Source organism: Armigeres subalbatus, chromosome 2 (genome assembly GCF_024139115.2).
Source record: "Armigeres subalbatus isolate Guangzhou_Male chromosome 2, GZ_Asu_2, whole genome shotgun sequence".
NCBI classification, from domain to species: Eukaryota; Metazoa; Arthropoda; class Insecta; order Diptera; family Culicidae; genus Armigeres; species Armigeres subalbatus.
Genome location: NC_085140.1, coordinates 105787989 through 105811821, shown reverse-complemented (window position 1 = coordinate 105811821; position 23833 = coordinate 105787989). Strand labels below are relative to the sequence as shown.

The following is a 23833-nucleotide window of genomic DNA, read 5'->3' as shown; positions in this document are numbered from 1 at the left end:
GAGGGTGGATTTTGATTCGGATCAGGAATAATTTTTATTTGGATTCGATTTGGATTTGGTTTTGATTATTTGTATTATAGTACATTTGTATTAGATTTCGATTGGGTTTAGTTTCGATTAGAGTTTATTTGGATTTGATTTGCTTTGAGCTGGATTTTAATTTTATTGTAATTCAGATTTTAATAGGTAGTCATGGTATTTAAGTATTGAATTTGGAATTAAATTTATTTACCTTAGATTAGATATGATTTTAATGTTGATTGTGTTTGGATTAGAAAAAATAAATACTATTCAGATTGTTATTGGATTCAGTCTCAAGTCTCATACTTCTTTCACTACTTAGCACTCAACTGCACTTGTGAATATCATAGAAATATGAAATGAATGTTGTTTTTACAAAGCTTTCGATTTTTGAGCAACTTTTTTTACGTCAATATTTATGTTCCATTTGCCGTTCGAAAAGAATATTATCCACAGTAAAGACTGTTTCCTTGAGTACATCTAATCCTCCAAAATAACTTTTCAGAGTAAAAACATTCTTCTCCGCAAATTAGGGCCTCCGGAAACAGTGTGCAGCACGTAGAGGAGGGGACTTCAGCACACATAAGTGGAGAGCAATAACCGAGCACAAATGAGAAGTGGATTATATCGCTTTAATGCTGGAAAATTCTACACTTTTAACCCTTTCACCTTTACTTCGTTTTCACTTGGATCCCACCGAAGACACGCGCGTCATTCTAGCGAACAAAATATCAATTTATGGGACGAGTTTTCAATCTAGAGTTTTTTTTTACTGCACTCCTCCGAAGGGAACGGTGGCTTCCCGCTCACTTCTAGGAAGGCCACGGGCTTTGTCTCCGTGGGCTCGCTGGCGACCGCTATGTGGACGACGATGATACGAATGCGACCGATTCCGAGGGAAAACTGAAACTGGTGAGAAAAAAGTGATGGCTTATGACAGTGCGTTATCGTGCTCGATTGCTCGGGAACACGTTGCTTTCTCGCACTCCCGATCGGGGAAATGGCTTCTGTAGGACGAAGGAATGCGGGAGAGAACTTTTGCCCGGTTTGTCTGTTTTCAGGGAGAAGGGAGCTTTTTAGGGAAAAGGCTTTTTCCGAAAGCACAAAGAGAATGGAGAATACGAATGCGATACTCGATTGCTGCGAATAAGGGTGGAGACGCATGGTCTTTGGAGCGATGCAAGTCAATTAGAGTTACTGCTTCAAGGCTTCAGAATTATGGAATATATTACTCCCATTATGAAACAAAAAATTGAAGCGAAAGGTTTTGATTTTATTTGTTTTAATGATGTGAAATTTCTATGAAATTTGGGAACGAGAAAAATTTAATCGTGTGTTTGCGAATTAACTAATTTCAGGAATATGAGTCTCCAAGCTCCAGAGCACTTATCAATTAACAATGGATCATACTCGCATTCGGATTATTTGCTGAAAACTCTTGCAGATTTTAAATTCTAAAATGCCGAACACAATGATATCTGAACCAAAAAGTCCTCGGATATCCTAAGAAGAAACACAAAAGCCTGAGCTTCACAACCGATTCATGATCAAAATCAGTTGTATTAGGCATTGGCGTAACTAGCTCCGATGCACTCCGATGCCTAGCGGGGGCTATAGCCCCTTTATCTATTTTCTCTATTTTGAGTTTCCTTTAAAAAAACTCGAATATTTTACCACCTCATTAAGTTATTTTAGTATGGTAATGTGCTAAAGACGGTGGTCACCTAGGACAATTGCGGATCAGTCACACTCATCCATATTTATTCTCTTTTCTCGATGAAAACCCTTTTGTGATTCCGACAGGAATGTTCCAGGGAGTTCGAAGGGAATGTTCCAGGGATTCCAAATCCGATCGTCGAAGGTTCCGAAGCATATCGTCGAAGTATTAACAAATAGTCAAGGAATTCCGAAGCAAGACTCCGAACGATTTCGAAACAGATTCTCGAACGATTCCGGAAAAAATCCGAAGCAAATCAACGAGAGATTATGAAGCAAATCCTTCTTGGATAATGAAGGGTATCCCCCACAGATTTCCAAAGGTATCACTCAACGAAACCGAAAAGCATCCAGTGTGAATTCTTCTGGATTTCAGTTGGAATGATCCGATGATTCTGGAAGGAATTCTTCAGAGATTTCAATGAGAATCCTTCTCGGATGCTGATTGAAATTGTGGAGAATATCATGCTGCTATGCAAGCGGAGGTCTGCTGGAAAACTGTCATTTCAGTCCGTGATGGATGACCACATGTTTTTGATAGCTGGCAAAGTAGGGGAAGGAGGGGCAATATGCCCTAGCAAAGCAAAGACTGATTTAATGTCTTAGCTGTAACGATTTTCATGGGTATTTTTACCACATGCAGCTAATTGAAGCCATCTAAAAATTGTAGAAAATCTCAATCATATTCATAATATTCACATTTCAAGAAATTGGTGATATTTCGCTGCCGCAATACTCATGAGGCAAAACGCCTTCTTGCTGGTAGCTATTAAGGAACAACACACCACGCGTCGGCGAATCAGCATTCTGGTATGGACAGCGCGTGGAGACGCGTGGTACGTTGTAGGTTAGTTGCCCTAGGGTGTTTTGCCTCGCCGAAATGTTAGATGCTTCGTCAAAATGTGGAAATGTGCGGGTTTTGCAACCTTCCTATCTGATATTTTGACACTTTTTTCGCCTAACCTACATAATTTTACGTCTAGTTTCGTTACGGCCATGCCAAATACGGTAAATACGAGGGAATGCTCAAAAGGCGTTTTGCCTGGGGGGATGGGTATATATTCCCCTACCACGATTGCTTTGATTGATATTTTGGTGACTCTTCATTCTTTGTTCATATCAAGCTTATTTTGATGCTTTCAAATCTATTAGATGTTGCCTTTTCATAATTAACACCAAGTGCAATTCTGATTCTTTCTTAGAAATGAGAAACAAGCTCATTTGTCTTCCACTCATTTCACTATGATAGGATGAATATGAACTTTTGTCTTCAAGTCTTTTCAGTAATTCTGCTATATCTTTAACCTATATGCCGTCGACAAGCACGAATTGCAAGGGAGTTCGTGAGGCAGTACCAGGCGGGTTTTATGGGCGAACGCTCCAACACGGACCAGGTGTTCGACATTCGCCAAGTACTGCAGAAGTGCCGCGAATACAACGTGCCCACACATCTTCTATTCATCGACTTCAAAGCCACATATGATACAATCGATCGGGACCAGCTATGGCAGCTAATGCACGAACACGGATTTCCGGATAAACTGACACGGTTGATCAAAGCGATGATGGATCGGGTGATGTGCGTAGTTCGAGTTTCAGGGGCATTCTCGAGTCCCTTCGAAACCCGTAGAGGGTTACGGCAAATATATTATATTAACAATATGGTTCACTTCGAGCTTTTCCATACAACGAAATGGCGAACCATTTGCCGGTGATAACAACATCATCTAGCGAGCAAAGAGGAATCTAAACGTGTTTTCTCCTTGTTTATTCTAACAAATCTTCCTGCAAATTTACAGTGACAGTCATGCTGTTGAAAAGTTGTCATACAACAGTGCAGGGATGTCCAAACTTTTCTAAAAAAAATCAACAGATCGATTTTTTATTTTACACATACTTCGATGATATATTAATAATAATAGATAATTGTAATCCGAAATGCTTGCGGCGCGTTAGAAAATATTGATTCAATTTCTTTCGGGTCGAAAATAATTGAAGGCATTAGTTAGTTTTTCACAAGATTTTTTATCCACAGTTGCCAGCATCCAGGTGCTAGAATATATCACACGCGGATGCTCTCAACAGTTCGTACTTTTCTTGAAAAAAGTATTTGATGTTAGTTAAGCAGGAAGGCATTCGCAACTTCACCTACCAAATATCTTTTGATAAATTTGTTTGATTTTAAAAATGTAATTAATATGTTTTATCGTAACATTGATTCCAGAACAAATATTTCTAGTGCCTTTCATTTAAATGCATCAATTTTCTTCTTGAGTTAGAATTTCATTTTTATATCTATGGGTTTGTATCCATGCTTTCACCGAAGGCAAAATAAATAAAAATTAGACCTTTTCTCTGCATCCTCTTATTTGACCGATTTGCAAGGTTGTTCGCGACTTCCTAATCATCAAATAGTGATATGCACCGGTCTGAAAATCATCGGAATTTCAAATTCACAACTTGTTTTATAAATCATGGGCGTAGCCAGGATTTCGAGAAGGGGGCAACATTTTTGGTCTTCTAAATCGTAGTTTTATAGAGGTTTTATAAAAACACATGAATATTAACACATGAAACCAAATCCAAACCAAATCGAAACAATAATGATTAAAACAATAATGGATTTAAAAATGCGTGATTTATTGCTCATCAGATATTTTTAAATAAAGTGAGAAAAATATTAACGAACTTAGTATTCAGCAGATAGAATATAAAATCGGCTATAACAATTATTATAGAAATCCTGCATTCTTCCATAAGTTTAAGAAAACTAGAACCATACATCTGAATTGCTAAACAAATCCTCTCTGGAATAATATTTATTATAAAATAGGCAGAAAAATCAATATGCAAGCTTTCTCCAGGAATTCCTTCGACAATTGTTGCTGGCATTCTATCCGAAATTATATCAGGGATTGTTTAGGAATGCCTCCAGCAACTTCTTCGGCAGTGTCTTCAGGAATTCCACCAAAAATTTTGCCGGGAATTGATCCGAAAATTCCACCATTATTTACTCCAAGAAAATCTTCACGAACTTCTTTATAAGTTCTGCAGAATTCCCTGCAATAATTCAAATAATTTCGTGCTGTTTCCCACAATTTTTAAGAATAAGAATATTCCGTGGAAATTCCGCAGAATTGTCAGTAAACATTCCTGAGATTTTCACGAAAAATCATCGCATTTCTTGTGTAAATTCCATAAAATTTTCCGTGAATTGTTTCGAATAATTTCTTGTGAAAATTTCAAAGAATTTCTCCAGGAATTCCACCAGAAATTTATACAGAAATTATACCTAAAATGAAATCAACAATGGAGTTTTCGGAGTAATTCCTAGATTAATTCATGCAATGAAATCCTGAAAGAATTCCGATGGAAACTTCAAGATTTCCACTGGGAGATCCTCCAGGAGTTTCTCCGAAAATTCCTCCTGGAATTCTTCCAGGAGTTCCACCGGTATTTCCACCAAGAATTTCTCTAGGATTTCCTTCGAGAATTATTCCGGTAGTTCTATCGGCAGTTCGTCTGAAAATTCTTCTGGGAATTTCGGCAGAATTGGAATTTATTTAGGCTTCTTCAGGAATTTATATAGATTTTCCACCAGAAGCTCCTCCGAGAATTTCTCTGTGAGCTCCTCAGGGAGGTCCTCTGATGATGATGATGGTCCAGCTACAAACCCCAACAAAGGTTTCAGCTAGACGAGATTTGTCTATAAGATGAATTCTCTTAATTCCGAGAATGCTTCTGGTAGTTTCCCCGGGGTTCCTTTAAAAATTCTTCCTGGAGTTTCTTCAGAAATTCTTCCAGAAAATTCCTTTGAGAGTTCCTCCGGGAATTCCACCAGCAATTCATCCGGGAGTTTCTCCGGGAGTTCCACCAGAAGCTATTTCAGGAAATTATTCAGGCTTTTTTAGGAAATCATTTAGGCTTTCTTCAGAAATTAAGCTGGAAATTCCTCCCGAAGTTCTTCCGATAGTTGCTATGGGAGCTCATCCGGGACGTCCTCTAGGAATTCTTCTAGGAGCTCCTCCTGATTTTCCTCTGGGAGTTCTTACGGGAGATCTTACGGGAGAATGGGATTTGATTTGGATTGGACCTTGATGGGATTTGGATTGGGTTTGGATTAGAATTGAATTCGATTTGAATTGGATTTAGACGGGACTAGGATTGGATTTGGGTTTGATTTGAATTGAATTTGAATTGGATTTGGATTGGATTTGGATTGGATTTGGATTGGATTTGGATTGGATTTGGATTGGATTTGGATTGGATTTGGATTGGATTTGGATTGGATTTGGATTGGATTTGGATTTTATTTGGATTGGATTTGGATTGGATTCGGATTGGATTTGGATTGGATTTTAATTGGGTTTTAATTGGATTTGGGTGGGATTAGAATGGGATTTGATTTGGATTGGACCTTGATTGGATTTGGATTGGGTTTGGATTAGAATTGAATTCGATTTGAAGTGGATTTAGACGGGACTAGGATTGGATTTGGGTTTGATTTGAATTGAATTTGGATGCCATTTCGATTTTGATTTTAATTGAATTTGATTGGGGTTGGATTTGGATTAGATTTTTATAGAATTTGATTGGATTTGGATGTGGTTTGAATTGTGTTTGGGTTGGATTGGACTGAATTTGGGTTTGATTTAAATAGGATTTAAATGGGATTTTGATAAGATTGGAATTGGATTGGATGTGGATTGGATTTGGATTAGATTTGGATTGGATTAGGATTGGATTAGAACAGGATTTGGATAAGATTCGAATTAGGTTTGGATTGATTTCGTATTGATACATATTGGATTGGCTTGAATTGGATTTTGATTGAATTTGATTTTGATTACAATTGGATTAGACTAGGATTAGATTTGGATTGATTTGGATTTTGATTGGACTGGATTTGGGTTTGGATTGGGTTTGTATTGAATGAGGATTGAATTTGGATTCGATTGGAATTGGATTTGATATGAGTTTGTATTGAATATGGATTAGATTTGGAATAGATTTGAATTGCTTTTGGATTAGATTTGAATTGGATTTGGATTAGATTTGAATTGGATTTGAATACAATTTGAATTAAATTTGGATTCTATTTGGATTGAATTTGGATAGGATTTGGATATGATTCGAATTGGATTTGGATTGGCTTGAATTGGATTTGCAATGTATAAGATTAGGATTGGTTTGGATTGGATTTGGATCAGATTTGGATTGGACTGGATTTGGATTGGGTTTGTATTTAATTAGGATTGGATTAGTATTCGATTGGAATTTGATTTGGATTGGGTTTGTATGAATTTGGATTAGATTTGAATTGAGTTTGAGTTTCGTTTGGGTTGAATTTGGATTAAATGTTGATTGGTTTTGAAATTTGATTGTATTTGGATTGGATTTGTTTTGAATTTGGATATGATATGGATTGTCATTGTTATTAGATTAGTTTTGGATTAGATTCGAATTGTGTTGGGAATAGGAGATAGATTGGACTTAGATTGTATTTGAAATCGATGTTGGATATGATTTGGATTGGACATGGGTTGGTTTTGAATTGATTTGAATTAGGTTTGAATTAGATGTGGGTGGATTTTGATTCGGATCAGGAATAATTTTTATTTGGATCCGATTTGGATTTGGTTTTGATTATTTGTATTATGGTACATTTGTATTAGATTTCGATTGGGTTTAATTTCGATTAGAATTTATTTGGATTTGATTTGCTTTGAGCTGGATTTTAATTTTATTGTAATTCAGATTTTATTAGGTAGTCATGGTATTTAAGTAATGAATTTGGAATTAAATTTATTTAACTTGGATAAGATATGATTTTAATGTTGATTGTGTTTGGACTAGAAAAAATAAATACTATTCAGATTTTTATTGAATTCAGTCTCAAGTCTCATACTTCTTTCACTACTTGGCACTCAATATCATAGAAATATGAAGTGAATATTGTTTTTACCAAGCTTCCGATTTTTGAGCAACTTTTTTTAGGTCAATATTCATGATGGACGTAAAACATTAAAATAGAAATGTTCCATTTGCCGTTCGATTAACCACAGTAAAGACTATTTCCTTGAGCACATCGAATCGTCCAAAACAACTTTTCAGAGTTAAAACATTCTTCTCCGCAAATTAGGGCCACCGGAAACAGTGTGCAGCGCGTAGAGGAGGGGACTTCAGCACACATAAGTGGAGAGCAATAACCGAGCACAAATGAGAAGTGGATTATATCGCTTTAATGCTGGAAAATTCTACACTTTTAACCCTTTCACCTTTACTTCGTTTTCACTTGGATCCCACCGAAGACACGCGCGTCATTCTAGCGAACAAAATATCAATTTATGGGACGAGTTTTCAATCTAGAGTTTTTTTTTTACTGCACTCCTCCGAAAGGAACGGTGGCTTCCCGCTCACTTCTAGGAAGGCCACGGGCTTTGTCTCCGTGGGCTCGCTGGCGACCGCTATGTGGACGACGATGATACGAATGCGACCGATTCCGAGGGAAAACTGAAACTGGCGAGAAAAAAGTGATGGCTTATGACAGTGCGTTATCGTGCTCGATTGCTCGGGAACACGTTGCTTTCTCGCACTCCCGATTGGGGAAATGGCTTCTGTAGGACGAAGGAATGCGGGAGAGAACTTTTGCCCGGTTTGTCTGTTTTCTGGGAGAAGGGAGCTTTTTAGGGAAAAAGGCTTTTTCCGAAAGCACAAAGAGAATGGAGAATACGAATGCGATACTCGATTGCTGCGAATAAGGGTGGAGACGCATGGTCTTTGGAGCGATGCAAGTCAATTAGAGTTACTGCTCAAGGCTTCAGAATTATGGATATTACTTCCATTATGAAAAAAAAATGAAGCGAAAGGTTTTGATTTTATTTGTTTTAATGATGTGAAATTTCTATGAAATTTAGGAACGAGAAAAATTTAATCGTGTGTTTCCGAATTAACTAATTTCAGGAATATGAGTCTCCGAGCTCTAGAGCACTTATCAATTAACAATGGAGCATACTCGCATTTGGAGTATCTACTGAAAACTCTGGTAGATTTTAAATTCTGAAATGCCGAACACAATGATATCTGAACCAAAAAGTCCTCGGATATCCTAAGAAGAAACAAAAGCTCGAGCTTCACAACCGATTCATGATCAAAATCAGTAGTATTAGGCATTGGCGTAACTAGCTCCGATGCACTTCGATACCTAGCGGGGGCTATAGCCCCTTTATCTATTTTCTCTATTTTGAGTTTCCTTAAAAAAAACTCGAATATTTTACCACCTCATTAAGTTATTTTAGTATGGTAATGTGCTAAAGACGGTGCAGTCACCTAGGACAATTGCGGATCAGTCACACTCATCCATATTTATTCTCTTTTCTCGATGAAAACCCTTTTGTGATTCCGACAGGAATGTTCCAGGGAGTTCGAAGGGAATGTTCCAGAGATTCCAAATCCGATCGTCGAAGGGTCCGAAGCATATCGTCGAAGTATTAACAAATGGTCAAGGAATTCCGAAGCGAGTCTCCGAACGATTTCGAAACAGATCCTCGAACGATTCCGGAAAAAAATCCGAAGCAAATCAACGAGAGATTATGAAGCAAATTCTTCTTGGATTATGAAGGGTATCCCCCACAGATTTCCAAAGGTATCACTCAACGAAACCGAAAAGGATCCAGTGTGAATTCTTCTGGATTTCAGTTGGAATGATCCGATGATTCTGGAAGGAATTCTTCAGAGATTTCAATGAGAATCCTTCTCGGATGCTGATTGGAATTGTGGAGAATATCATGCTGCTATGCAAGCGGAAGTCTGCTGGAAAACTGTCATTTCAGTCCGTGATGGATGACCACATGTTTTTGATAGCTGGCAAAGTAGGGGAAGGAGGGGCAATATGCCCTAGCAAAGCAAAGACTGATTTAATGTCTTAGCTGTAACGATTTTCATGGGTATTTTTACCTCAGCTAATTGAAGCCATCTAAAAATTGTAGAAAATCTCAATCATATTCATAATATTCACATTTAAAAAAATTGGTGATATTTCGCTGCCGCAAAACTCATGAGGCAAAACGCCTTCTTGCTGGTAGCTATTAAGGAACAACGCACCACGCGTCGGCGAATCAGCATTCTGGTATGGACAGCGCGTGGAGACGCGTGGTACGTTGTAGGTTAGTTGCCCTAGGGTGTTTTGCCTCGCCGAAATGTTAGATGCTTCGTCAAAATGTGGAAAATTTCGGGTTTTCCAACCTTCCTATCTGATATTTTGACACTTTTTTCGCCTAACCTACATAATTTTACGTCTAGTTTCGTTACGGCCATGCCAAATACGGTAAATACGAGGGAATGCTCAAAAGGCGTTTTGCCTGGGGGGGATGCGTATATATTCCCCTACCACGATTGCTTTGATTAATATTTTGGTGCCTCTCAGTCTTTGTTCATATCAAGCTTATTTTGATGCTTTCAAATTTATTAGATGTTGCCTTTTCATAATTAACACCAAGTGCAATTCGGATTCTTTCTTAGAAATGAGAAACAAGCTCATTTGTCTTCCGCTCATTTCACTATGATAGGATGAATATGAACTTTTGTCTTCAAGCCTTTTCAGTAATTCTGCTATATCTTTAACCTATATGCCGTCGACAAGCACGGATTGCAAGAGAGTTCGTGGGGCAGTACCAGGCGGGTTTTATGGGCGAACGCTCCAACACGGACCAGGTGTTCGCCATTCGCCAAGTACTGCAGAAGTGCCGCGAATACAACGTGCCCACACATCTTCTATTCATCGACTTCAAAGCCACATATGATACAATCGATCGGAACCAGCTATGGCAGCTAATGCACGAACACGGATCTCCGGATAAACTGACACGGTTGATCAAAGCGATGATGGATCGGGTGATGTGCGTAGTTCGAATTTCAGGGGCATTCTCGAGGCCATTCAAAACGTGCAGAGGGTTACGGCAAATATATTATATTAACAATATGGTTCACTTCGAGCTTTTCGATACAACGAAATGGCGAACCATTTGCCGGTGATAACAACATCATCTAGCGAGCGAAGAGGAATCTCAATGTGTTTTCTTCTTGTTTATTCTAGCAAATCTTCCTGCAAATTTACAGTGACAGTCATGCTGTAGAAAAGTAGTCATACAACAGTGCAGGGATGTCCAAACTTTTCTGAATAAATCAACAGATCGATTTTTTTTATTTTACACATACTTCGATGATATATTAATAATAATAGATAATTGTAATCCGAAATGCTTGCGGCGCGTTGGAAAATATTGATTCAATATCTTTCGGGTCGAAAATAATTGAAGGCATTAGTTAGTTTTTCACAAGTTTATCCACAGTTGCCAGCATCCAGGTGCTAGAATATATCACACGCGGATGCTCTCAACAGTTCGTACTTTTCTTGAAAAAAGTATTTGATGTTAGTTAAGCAGGAAGGCATTCGCAACTTCACCTACCAAATATCTTTTGATTAATTTGTTTGATTTTAATAATGTAATTAATATGTTTTATCGTAACATTGATTCCAGAACAAATATTTCTAGTGCCTTTCATTTAAATGCATCAATTTTCTTCTTGAGTTAGAATTTCATTTTTATATTTTATATGGGTTTGTATCCATGCTTTCACCGAAGGCAAAATAAATAAAAATTAGACCTTTTCTCTGCATCCTCTTATTTGACCGATTTGCAAGGTTGTTCGCGACTTCCTAATCATCAAATAGTGATATGCACCGGTCTGAAAATCATCGGAATTTCAAATTCACAACTTGTTTTATAATCATGGGCGTAGCCAGGATTTCGAGAAGGGGGGGGGGGGGGGCAACTTTTTTGGTCTTCTAAATCGTAGTTTTATAGAGGTTTTATAAAAACACATGAATATTAACACATGAAACCAAATCCAAACCAAATCGAAACAATAATGATTAAAACAATAATGGATTTAAAAAAGCGTGATTTATTGCTCATCAGATATTTTTAAATAAAGTGAGAAAAATATTAACGAACTTAGTATTCAGCAGATAGAATATAAAATCGGCTATAACAATTATTATAGAAATCCTGCATTCTTCCATAAGTTTAAGAAAACTAGAACCATACATCTGAATTGCTAAACAAATCCTCTCTGGAATAATATTTATTATAAAATAGGCAGAAAAATCAATATGCAAGCTTTCTCCAGGAATTCCTTCGACAATTGTTGCTGGCATTCTATCCGAAATTATATCAGGGATTGTTTAGGAATGCCTCCAGCAACTTCTTCGGCAGTGTCTTCAGGAATTCCACCAAAAATTTTGCCGGGAATTGATCCGAAAATTCCACCATTATTTACTCCAAGAAAATCTTCACGAACTTCTTTATCAGTTCTGCAGAATTCCTGCAATAATTCAAATAATTTCGTGCTGTTTCCCACAATTTTTAAGAATAAGAATATTCCGTGGAAATTCCGCAGAATTGTCAGTAAACATTCCTGAGATTTTCACGAAAAATCATCGCATTTCTTGTGTAAATTCCATAAAATTTTCCGTGAATTGTTTCGAATAATTTCTTGTGAAAATTTCAAAGAATTTCTCCAGGAATTCCACCAGAAATTTATACAGAAATTATACCTAAAATGAAATCAACAATGGAGTTTTCGGAGTAATTCCTAGATTAATTCGCAATGAAATCCTGAAAGAATTCCGATGGAAACTTCAAGATTTCCACTGGGAGATCCTCCAGGAGTTTCTCCGAAAATTCCTCCTGGAATTCTTCCAGGAGTTCCACCGGTATTTCCACCAAGAATTTCTCTAGGATTTCCTTCGAGAATTATTCCGGTAGTTCTATCGGCAGTTCGTCTGAAAATTCTTCTGGGAATTTCGGCAGAATTGGAATTTATTTAGGCTTCTTCAGGAATTTATATAGATTTTCCACCAGAAGCTCCTCCGAGAATTTCTCTGTGAGCTCCTCAGGGAGGTCCTCTGATGATGATGATGGTCCAGCTACAAACCCCAACAAAGGTTTCAGCTAGACGAGATTTGTCTATAAGATGAATTCTCTTAATTCCGAGAATGCCCGGGGTTCTTTTAAAAATTCTTCCTGGAGTTTCTTCAGAAATTCTTCCAGAAAATTCCTTTGAGAGTTCCTCCGGGAATTCCACCAGCAATTCATCCGGGAGTTTCTCCGGGAGTTCCACCAGAAGCTATTTCAGGAAATTATTCAGGCTTTTTTAGGAAATCATTTAGGCTTTCTTCAGAAATTAAGCTGGAAATTCCTCCCGAAGTTCTTCCGATAGTTTCTATGGGAGCTCATCCGGGACGTCCTCTAGGAATTCTTCTAGGAGCTCCTCCTGATTTTCCTCTGGGAGTTCTTACGGGAGATCTTACGGGAGCTCCTCCGGCAGTTCCTTCTAGAATTCCTCCGGGAGATCCACCAGTAATTTCTACGAGAATCTCTTCGGGAGTTTCACCGGCAGTTTCTCCGGGTATTTCTCTGAAAAGGAACTCCCGAAGGAACTCCCAGAGTAATTTCCGGAGGAACTCCTTGGGGATTTTCTATAGGAATTTCCGGAGAAATTTTTAGAGGAATTCTCGGAGGAACTGCCGGTGGAACTTCTGGAGGAATTTATTGAAGAACTACAGGAAGAATTTCGGGAGGAAATCCTGGAGGAACTCTCGTAAGAATTCTAGGACGAACTCCCAAAGGAACTTCCGTAAGAATTCCAGGAGGAACTCCTGGAAGAATTCTTAAAAGAACCTCCCGGAAGAATTCCCGTAAGAACTACCAGAGAAATTCTCCGAGGAACTTCTGGAGGAATTTGTAGATAAATGCTTAAAGAAATGCTAAATGAATTCCTGGAAGAAAGCCTGATTGAATTCCCGAAGGAACTACTGGTGGAACTTCAGAGGAACATCCGGTGGAATACCATAGAGGAAGAGAAAAAATATTTCTGAAGGAACTTCCCAAATCCCATTTCCCGTGAAATTCCTGCCAAATATCGTCCAGGAATTCCCTGTGAAGTTCCTTGGTGTATTATCGGAGAATTTCTTGGAAAAACTCCAGGAGGAACTCCCACAAGCACGTCTGGAGGAATTCCCACATGGAAGTCCTAAAATAATTCTTAGGTAAGTTCCTAAAGAAATTTCCGAAAAAAATATCTGAAGTAATTCCAAGAAAAATACCAGGAGGAATTAATGCAGAAATTCCCAGATGAAATCCTGAAAGTATTCCCAGATGAATTGGTTAGAAAATCCCTGCGGATTGTTCCGAAGAAATTTCTGGAAGAACTCTTGGCAGATATCCGAGTAAATTCCGAGTGAAGTCCGGAAGGAATTCTAGTACACTTCCGCGAAAAATCTCCCGGAGAAATTCCTGAAGGAATTCCTGGAGAAGTACCCGAAGAAACTTCCGAAAAAATACCTGTAAAAATTTCCTGGAAGTAATCCCGGAGGAATTAAAGGAAGAGTTCCGAGGGGAATGCCCGGAGAATTTCCGAAGGAATTTGTTATAGATTTACAAGTTAAATTATGGAGCTAAATCGGAGGATTTCCGTCATAAATTTTTGAAGAAACTCTTGGTAGAATTTTGGAAAGAGATTCCGTATAAATTCTTGACGGAACTCTCGAATGCATTCATGAAGGAAATGCCGGATTCTTCCTGAAGAGAGAATAGCCGAAGAAATATCTAGAAGTAAATCTTGGAGAGAAGAAAAGAAATTTTCAAGGAATTTTCTCGTGAATTTCCTAAAACAAATTTAGTGGGGGTTTCTAGATAAGGAGGAATTACAATTACATGAGAAGGATTTTCGAACGATTTTCAGAGGAATTTGTGGATAACTTTCCGGAGGAATTCAGAAGTTCCCAGGGGAGCTTCTAGAAGGATTTCAAGGAGAATTTTTGAGCCCGAAATGTTTCGAGTTGTTTTGAACTTTCATATATTATGGATCCTGGATGCCCTAATAAGTTTTGGGAATCTTTTGAATTTCAACCACCTATTTCTGTATATGATTGGATCTGTATATGATTGAATCGCACATGTTTGAGGGAATTCATTTCAGCACCCGTTCAATCTTTCCAAAATTTAGGGGGGGGCGACGGCCCCCCCCTGCCCCCCCTTGGCTACGCCCTTGAATCAGTTGCCTGTCCCGATCATTCTGTCTAACCCCATGTATGGTATAATGAATTGCAGATTTTTTTTGCACTGGTTGAACAAGAATTGGTATCTTTTGAAAACACATGGGCTCGATGGCCAAAATTATTTTCATTTATTGCATTATTTAATGAAGAATTTAACTTCTGTTGTAAAATTTTCAACGAAGCAAACTAAATACTAATATTCAAATTACGTAAACATTTGCAAAAACGCAGTCCCAACCAGATTTATTTGTTATATAAAAGCACTTCTCATAGCTTTCCTCTACATGCCTTTCATATATGACGAAAATACATTTCAATTTGATAATATTCCTTGAAAATTGAGTTGATATGGGCAATAATAGTGTGGTATCCTACAATGATGTACAGGAGTTGGACAGAATGATAGGGACAGGCAACAATTTATCGTAATTCAAATAACCATAACTCTGTGAAAAATCAATCGATTCCTATGACTCTTACAGTGTTCGACGGGAAAATAATCAAGTTTTGGAAAACTGATTCAAATCCATGTTCAGATCACTGGACACCGGAAATAATCCGGATTATTTGAGGGTATGTCAAAAATGCTATTTTTTGAGCGCTTGTATTTTTTGCTTGAACGAAACGTTGACTCTTTTCATATTTTTTACGCTCTTCTTGATTTGATTGATATATTGATGTCACAGATCGGACAACAAAAACTTGAGATATGGCCGTTTCCGTAAAACCCGTGAAACCGGTTCCACCCATTGTCGCATGCACGCTATATTGTTCTAGTAGGCAGCGTTCTTGCACCAAGTGGTATCCTGTGGTTCTGAGCAAATATTTAAATCACAATTCTCCTAGACTATCATCATACGCATATTTGTCCCATGTTTAATAAGATTTCCTATGTATATGGGACAGTTATGCGTAGAACTACAGTACATAGATTGCGCATCTTTTGGTTATAGAATATGACTGCTAGCTTCATTTTCAAACATGTTATTTATTTTTGGGTTTAGTCCACCAAGTTATTGCGAAAATCCGGTGGGTAATAAAAGTGTTTTACATGGAATTGCGGAATTTTCATACAAAAACTAATACGATCATCAAACAAAAGTGGACAAAGATGGACAAATGAGATGTCATGGATTTCATTGGCCTGAATGTATAGTTTCAGAAGACGATTGATTTGTTTCCTAATATTTGCTACTAACTGCAATATAAAGCTAAGAAAAATGACATTTTTCGTGAAAAAACGCTCATAACATGCTTAGCTTACCATATGTTATAACTAAAAGACCCGCAATCCAAAGACCGTGAAGCGATGCTTTGACAGTTTTTGAAAATTATGAAACTACTGTTTCCTGAATCGTCAACAATCAGTACCTAGTCCGACCAAGACACAAGAGACTCTCCGGCAATCCCAGGGTCGGCTAACTACTGGGTAATCAAGGGTTTTTCGCGGTAAACAAAAACTAACAACACGGGAACTTTCACATTACTTGCACATATTTTATTTTTCCTAATTGTGGCGTGTGCGTGTTGTTCTGTGTAATAAATTTGTGTTAATTTGTTAAGTGTGACCTAGTTCTAAAGATGGTACCGGTACATACCGCTGCTGCTGATGGTGACGGGAGCAGAATGGCCGACACAGCGACTCCTGTCCAGCTGTGCGACCAGAAATCTCGCCGGAATAGCGGGGCGAGCGGCTATGCGGACGACCTTCGTCTGACGGGGCCAGCGGGCGGTGCTGGACGATGGTGGGCGCGTCTTCCCTCGTAGGCGCAATCGGCCGGCCGTGGCTTAGCCACCTTGGACGGCCGAGAGGGGAAATCTCCTTTTCGGTTAGGGCCTACGGCCCAAGATAAAGGTCCTCCTTTGAGGATCCACGATCTTTTACGGTTAGGCGCGGAAGCCGATTGGCTTCGCGGGCCGAGCCGTGTGCTGAGCGGAATCTACCAAAAAAGGTAGAGGAAAAGACAAAAGAGGTCCTAAAGGACCGATTGGTATTAAAACCGGGTTTTCCAGTGCACAGCGTTGAATTACCTGAACAGGTTTCCCCAATAATAAAATCTAGCTCCTGCTAGGAAGGGGGCGGGGGGGTTCTCACACACTGTATCAACTGCACTTTTTAAAAAACACTTCTTCAGCACACGGACGCCTGATATTAATGAGGCCGAATTTGGGCAATGGCTCCTCTTTTAAAAGAAATTCCCTCCATATTTTCCCGCTATTTTCATTTCTGTTTCATCCAACATGACATTTGCACATCATGATGCCATGTTGGATTTTGGTAGCTTCCTCATGTAATTACAGCGGTACAATCCCTAACGTTTCTGTGGTAGCATCTACTGTTATTGCACAAGAAATGTGAAGGTTCCGAAACAACAACATAATGACAAAACAAAAATCCACAATTTGTAACCAAACGGTTACAATTATTTAAATTGAAAAAGTAGAAGCTGAAAATTGTTTTTTTTATCGGGACCACCCTATCTAAATTTAGTAATTTTGTCATAAAAAATTACCAATATGAGATAAAATTAATATTATTTTAACAAAAATGCTTAGAATTAAATTTTCTACAACTTTGTAGAACAGTACGACCCCCTAATTTGAAAGATTAAAAAAAAAATACATTTCACAAAATTTGTCACAAAAGGGCCACTCGAATGACAACTTACACCAAAAATAGATCTTTTCTTGTAGATAATTTCGTCTGACATCGTAAAAACTTTAGCGCAGATGGTTTTCGAGTTATCGAATTATGTCGTGAAATTTGACGAATTAGACCATTGTGCGCTGTCGCTACCGACGATTTTCGGACCGGCGCTCACCTCTACTGCCGTTCTACGCATAATTGTCACATGTACCTAGAAATTCTCAGCAAATATGGGACAGATATGCATATGACGGGAGTCTAGGAGAATTGTGATTTCAATATTTGCTCAAAAACACAGGATACCACTTGGTGCAAGAACGCTGCCTACTAGAACAATTGCGCGCATGCAACAATTGGTGGAACCGGTTTCACGAATTTTACGGAAACGGCCATATCTCAGGTTTTTGTTGTCCGATCTATGACATCAATATATTAATCATCTCAGGAAGAGCTCTAGTTTATGTAAAAAAATATAAAAAGAGTCAACATTTCAGCAAAGCTAAAAATACAAGCGCTCAAAAAATAGCATTTTTGACATGTTATCAAATAAACCGAATAATCTTCGGTATCCAGCGGCCTGAACATGAATTTGAACCAATTTTCCCGTCAAACTGTAAGAAAGAACCAAAGAAATAGGTTTATTTTTCACAGAGTTATGGTTATTTGAAATTCGATAAAAAAATTCCTGTCCCGATCATTCTGTCCAACCCCTGTATATCAAAATCAATTTGATTCATTCACGAATTCCCCCAGAAGTGCTTGAAGTATTTTGTGCTACGTTCGTATATGTTTAAACCATGTGATCAATTTGGTTGATTGCAAAATGAATAGCTAGTTTATATGTATAGTAAAATGCATGAACTCTTGTACGATATGTGTATAAAAGTGTCTTTTTCAAATCGATACTTCCCAAAAGTATAATCTTGTTTTTTTTTGTCTCAGTCGATTCTTTGACTAATTTATTGTCAAATTTTCCAAAGAATCATATTATTTGATGCCTCTAAATATTTTTAAAATTTGAACAAAAAAAAAATAAAAAAATAAAACGAGCTGCAGAATTAGCCCAATGTAGGATGAAAACCGTCAAACAGTAAAAAAGTGTGAAAACAAACAACGAGTAGAAAGCGAGATGTGAATGAAGAATATTAACTCCAAAAGCAACCTCTTAGCCTTCCAAATGTTTCACCGTGTGTCATTTTTGATATGATGGTTCAACACGAGGTTCAACGTGCAAAATAAAATTTATTGTACACAGGGACTCAATATTCGAGCACCGCCCTTTGTCGTCAACAGACTTTGTTACTGACAAACGCACCTCGCAACAAGCCTTTGTCAGAACCCAAAAACAATATGACAAGAATCATTTGGCTTGCATGCTCTGATATTTTCGAGAATACGATGATAATTTTGTAATCATAGTTAGATTCTCGAATATTTCCATAAAAGCAGAAACTATGATAGCTTAAAACCAAGATTTGCTGCAGAGATAATGCAAAATAACGGGATGAACAGTTAGCAACAAAATTGTCTTTTTTTTTTGTTGCTCACAAAAAAAAATCTGATCTTTGTCATTATTATCTCCGACAAAAACAAAGTTTTGTCGTTGGTTCTCTTTTGTCGCTTGTTTCGCAAGCGTATCCAAGAAAAAATGATTCCCTGATTATACATATTAGCAAAAACATGTCTACTACAATTTTGCTGAACATTTGATTTTCCGTTGGCATTCGATTAACTTCAATCGATTATGTGCACGAAAAAACATCAGGCATCCCTAGTTTTTTTTCTGATGACATTTTGAAGTGTGTGTGTTTAACGATCCTCATATTTTGGATAGTTTCGTTTCAGTGTGTATCGATCCTTTTGGGCACGGATGGCGCCACATGCGGTGTCGCCAAAATTTCGTGAGAGGGAATCATATTGTTAATATAGTATATTTGGTTACGGCAAGGTGATGGTCTTTCGTGTCCGCTATTCAACATCGCTTTGGAAGGGGTAATACGAAGAGCAGGGATTAACACAAGTGGTACAATCTTCAATAAGTCCGTCCAGCTATTTGGCTTCGCCGACGACATAGATATTATGGCACGTTACTTTGAGAAGTTGGAGGAAGCTTACATCAGACTGAAGAGGGAAGCTAAGCGGATCGGACTAGTCATCAACACGTCGAAGACAAAGATAGGAAGGGGTTCAAGAAAAGACAATGTAACAATGCATCGGTGGTGACGAAATCGAGGTGGTAGAAGAATTTGTGTACTTGGGCTCACTGTTGACTGTTGAAAATGATATCAGCAGAGAAATTTGGTGACGCATAGTGGCTGGAAATCGTACGTACTTTGGACTCCGGACACGCTCCGATCGAATAGAGTTCGCCGCCGTACCAAACTGACAATCTACAAAACGCTTATTAGACCGGTAGTCCTCACTTGAGCAGTACAGTTGCTGATGAAGAATGTGTATAGCAGCCAGACATTCTAAATACTCACGCTTCTCCAATGTGAAAGTGTACTATTATACACATGTGGAATTGTTGGCTTGAGAAATGGATTGCGAGTGATTTGACTATGCGTCCAATTTGGGATCTCGAGCTCGTTCAGTAGCCTCTAGGTTGCGGAGGCCGACGGAGGTCCTTCGTAGCTTAGTTGGTTAAGGCACCAGTCTAGCGTACTGTAGGGTCATGGGTTCGAGTTCCATCGAAGGGAAAGTGGTTACCTCCAATACATTTTTCAAATCAATATATTCCACATAACGTACATATTCACATAAGAGTTTTCACAATATTGTAAATCAATGTCCAAGTCGGGTGGCTTAATCCCCGGAAATAGGCAAATAACTTCGTTTGAACTATCAAAGGGTGTTGGTGTTGGTTCTCGATGGATTTTCAATTTTCTTGGACCATTCAATCAAGGAAGAGTCAACGCTTTATACCCGATGTGCACTGAAGTCGTTTTTATGCGGTTTTTTTTTTTACACAAATCGCTTTTAAAGCAACGATGTTTGTTCTTAAGAAGGGGGGATGTTAGAATGTGTAAAAATATCATATATTCATTTTGGGTTATTTCTATCGGTAAAAGTGACTGAATTCGATACCATGTGTACAAGGAGGGGCCCTCCTTAGCCGTACGGTAAGACGCGCGGCTACAAAGCAAGACCATGCTGAGGGTGGCTGGGTTCGATTCTCGGTGCCGGTCTAGGCAATTTTCGGATTGGAAATTGTCTCGACTTCCCTGGGCATAAAAGTATCATCGTGCTAGCTTCATGATATACGAATGCAAAAATGATAACCTGGCTTAGGAACCTCGCAGTTAATAACTGTGGAAGTGCTTAATGAACACTATGCTGCTAGGCGGCTCTGTCCCAGTTGTCGTGGCCGAGCGAATATCCTTAGGACATCCGTCGAATATCTGAATTATCATGGGCTGTGTACTCACAAGTATGTTCTGACAGGACGAGTTGCTCTAGTGATACATAGACCATGTACCTAATATTCGGATTAATATCTTTCTTTGTTTCGTTCTGTCAATCGAGCTCATATTCGTGTGCTAATGGGCGCCTACTATTCGAACGCCGATTGCTTCGATTAAGAAATTCAAATCTCATTCAAATAATTCATGCTTCCATTTCGTATCTTCGATTATTATTTTAACACATTTTTGTCCAAGTTTCATGTCCGTAGAGGACTACCGGTTTTATCAGCGTTTTGTACATGGCACATTTGGTGGGTGGTGAATTTTTTTTGACCGCAGTTTTTTCTGGAATCCGTAGTAGGCCCGTCTCCCACAGATGATGGACCTTCGTATTTCACGACTAACATTATTATCAACCATTAGCAAGGATCCAAGGTGAACGAATTCATCGATAATCACCAATAAATTGACTGGATCTGTTGAAAATCGTACCCCGGCTCTCCGCATGACACCTTCTAGCGCAATGTTGAACAACACGCATGAAAGTCTATCATCTTGTCTTTGTCCCCGGCGCGATTCGAACGAACTGGAGTGTTTGCCCGAAATCTTCACACAGTTTTGCACATCATCCACCGTTGCTTTGATCAGTCTGGTAAGCTTCCCAAGGAAGCTATTCTCGTCCATAATTTTCCATAGCTCTACGCGTATGCCGTCTTGAAATCAATGAACAGATGGTGCGTTGGGACCTGGTATTCTCGGCATTGTTGAATGATTATACAGATACAGTAAAGATCTGATTCGTTCGAGTACCCACGAATTCATTCACTATTGGTGACAGACGAAGGAAAATGATTTGGGATCACTTTGTAGGTGGCATTAAGGATGGTGATCGCTCGAGTTCTCACACTCCAGCTTGTCACCTTTCTTATAGATGGGGCATATGATCCCTTCCTTCCACTCCTCCGGTAGCTGTTCAGTTTCCCAGATTCTGACAATCAGTTTGTGCAGGCCAGCTTTTCCGGGCCCATCATGATGAGCTCAGCTTCGATACCATCCTTACCAGCTGCTTTACTGGTCTTTAGCTGTTGGCTTGGCACAAATCTCCCAAATTGAGGTGAACGTGCCCCTGGAGCCGACGTTCTGATTAGCTGTTGGCTTAACTTCCCTCAAGATGGGGACAATTTGGCTTCCATCATCTGCTGAACTGACGTAGTCATCTGCTCCGCTGCCTGAACCTGCCACTGCCTATACTCTCAGCGCTATTTAAATGTTCCTCGTAGTGCTGCTTCCACCTGTCGATCACCACACGTTCGTCCGTCAAGATGCAAGTCATATTGTCTGAACTAAATAACAAACATTACACTTCACAGCCTACTTAGCACCTGATAATCGTGGAAATTAGAAAAACGTGACAAACCCATTTCGATGGAAATGTTTAATGTTGTCATCCCTTATTCTTCACACAGATGTTTTTTATTCTTTATTAGAGAGGCTTTCAGCCCTTGACTGCTTCACCACTTTCCAGATAATATGTTACCGCTGTATCCAATGCGTTTGAACCCTTGCATAAACCCATCACTTACCTTTCTGAATAGCTATTTCTAATCGACGGTTCTCACTGTGCACAACCGACGTGATGTAGGATATTATGAACAACCACATAATGGTCATTAGTATTGCCAGCCAAAGACCGAAGTTCTTGCAGTCTATGTGTGACCCAGCCGGCCGTCGATCATCGTCGTGCCGAACCGATGTTGTCCTTGAACGTGTTTTCCTAAAATGAGAAACGATCGAAGAAAATTTGAAAAAATATGTAGGTAGTCGGAAAATATTTCCGTCACACGCAAATATACATGTGGATAAATACTTCTGAATATTCAAATAGTTGTTACTTTCTTCGGACACCCCGTAGTATAGTCGATATGCTTCACAGCAAAAAGCGAAACGTAAATGTGCGTAAATAATGAAGCACGTGGAGATCTCTTCTTACTCTAGAAACGTTACTAAACCTTATTACTAACCTTCGTACTTTTCGTTTCCTTTGGTTGATAATCTCTGGCAGTTCTAGATCTGAGAGACTTTTTGAGTCGTCCGATAACTGGAGCAGTTTGAAGGACTCATTTTTTCTATCACCTGTCATTCTATTGCTTTTTGAAATAGGCTCACTTTCCTACTAATTGATATAACTACATCGATCTGCTTCCCACTAGACCGACGTTCTTTATGTACAAGGACGGAGATCTTAAAAGTGCCTAGCTCGAACGAGATCACAGATAATTTACGTTTATTCTCGGCCAGTATCGTTGACCAGGCGATGGAATATTGCTCCAACTAATTGACGAACATATCATAAGAATTATTCCACAGGGCCATACATTCACAGGAAAATAATCATAATTCTTTCGGCGCTTTTTATTGCACTTTACATAACGTAAACACTGGATTTCTTTCAAAAATATCTACTGATAAGCGCGAGACCGTCGAGCAACACGATTCATCCTCATTGTAAACTCGACAAGCCTTGAATTATTGCAGCACGTCATATAAATTGAAATTAAAATTTATCAAGCACCTAGCAGCGAAACAGTGGATCGTCAGCGATGCATACTATTTACACAATAACAAACGCGGATCAGTTCATAACAAAACCAAAATAAAATCTCGTCTATCGACATGAATAATAAATCCGTCTGGTTTACGAATCTATACTGTCTTCGCGATATATTATACTCGCGAGAAGTCTTTATTACGATGTTGGAGGTGAAAGGTAGAACGCAAAAGCAGAAGAAGGTGTGAAGAAAATGTCAAACGGGGCACATGGTGCGAATGGTGCCTTCATAGTAGACGATATGACGAATCGTAAGAAGATTAGAGGTATCTTGAAAGAGTATTTTACGTACAAATTTGTTTGATTGGTGAAAT

At 38.7% G+C, this 23833-nt stretch overlaps 1 protein-coding gene across 2 annotated transcripts in view; it reads right to left on the bottom strand.

Annotated features, from left to right (window-relative positions):
- LOC134210584 (myosin heavy chain, embryonic smooth muscle isoform) overlaps positions 1–23630 on the bottom strand; it is a 90125-nt gene extending 66495 nt beyond the window's left edge. Inside the window, exons 1-3 of one of the 2 annotated variants that reach the window (XM_062686696.1) lie at positions 23484–23630; positions 22933–23242; positions 22495–22685 (exon numbers count right to left, since the gene is read on the bottom strand). In XM_062686696.1, coding sequence (XP_062542680.1) covers positions 22495–22685; positions 22933–23051 — 310 coding nt within the window. In that variant the 5' untranslated portion in view covers positions 23052–23242; positions 23484–23630. Of the gene's footprint in view, positions 1–690; positions 825–22494; positions 22686–22932; positions 23243–23483 lie in introns of those variants that run through there. The other variant, XM_062686697.1, reaches the window with a different exon arrangement.
- Between the last annotated feature and the right edge of the window lie 203 nt (positions 23631–23833).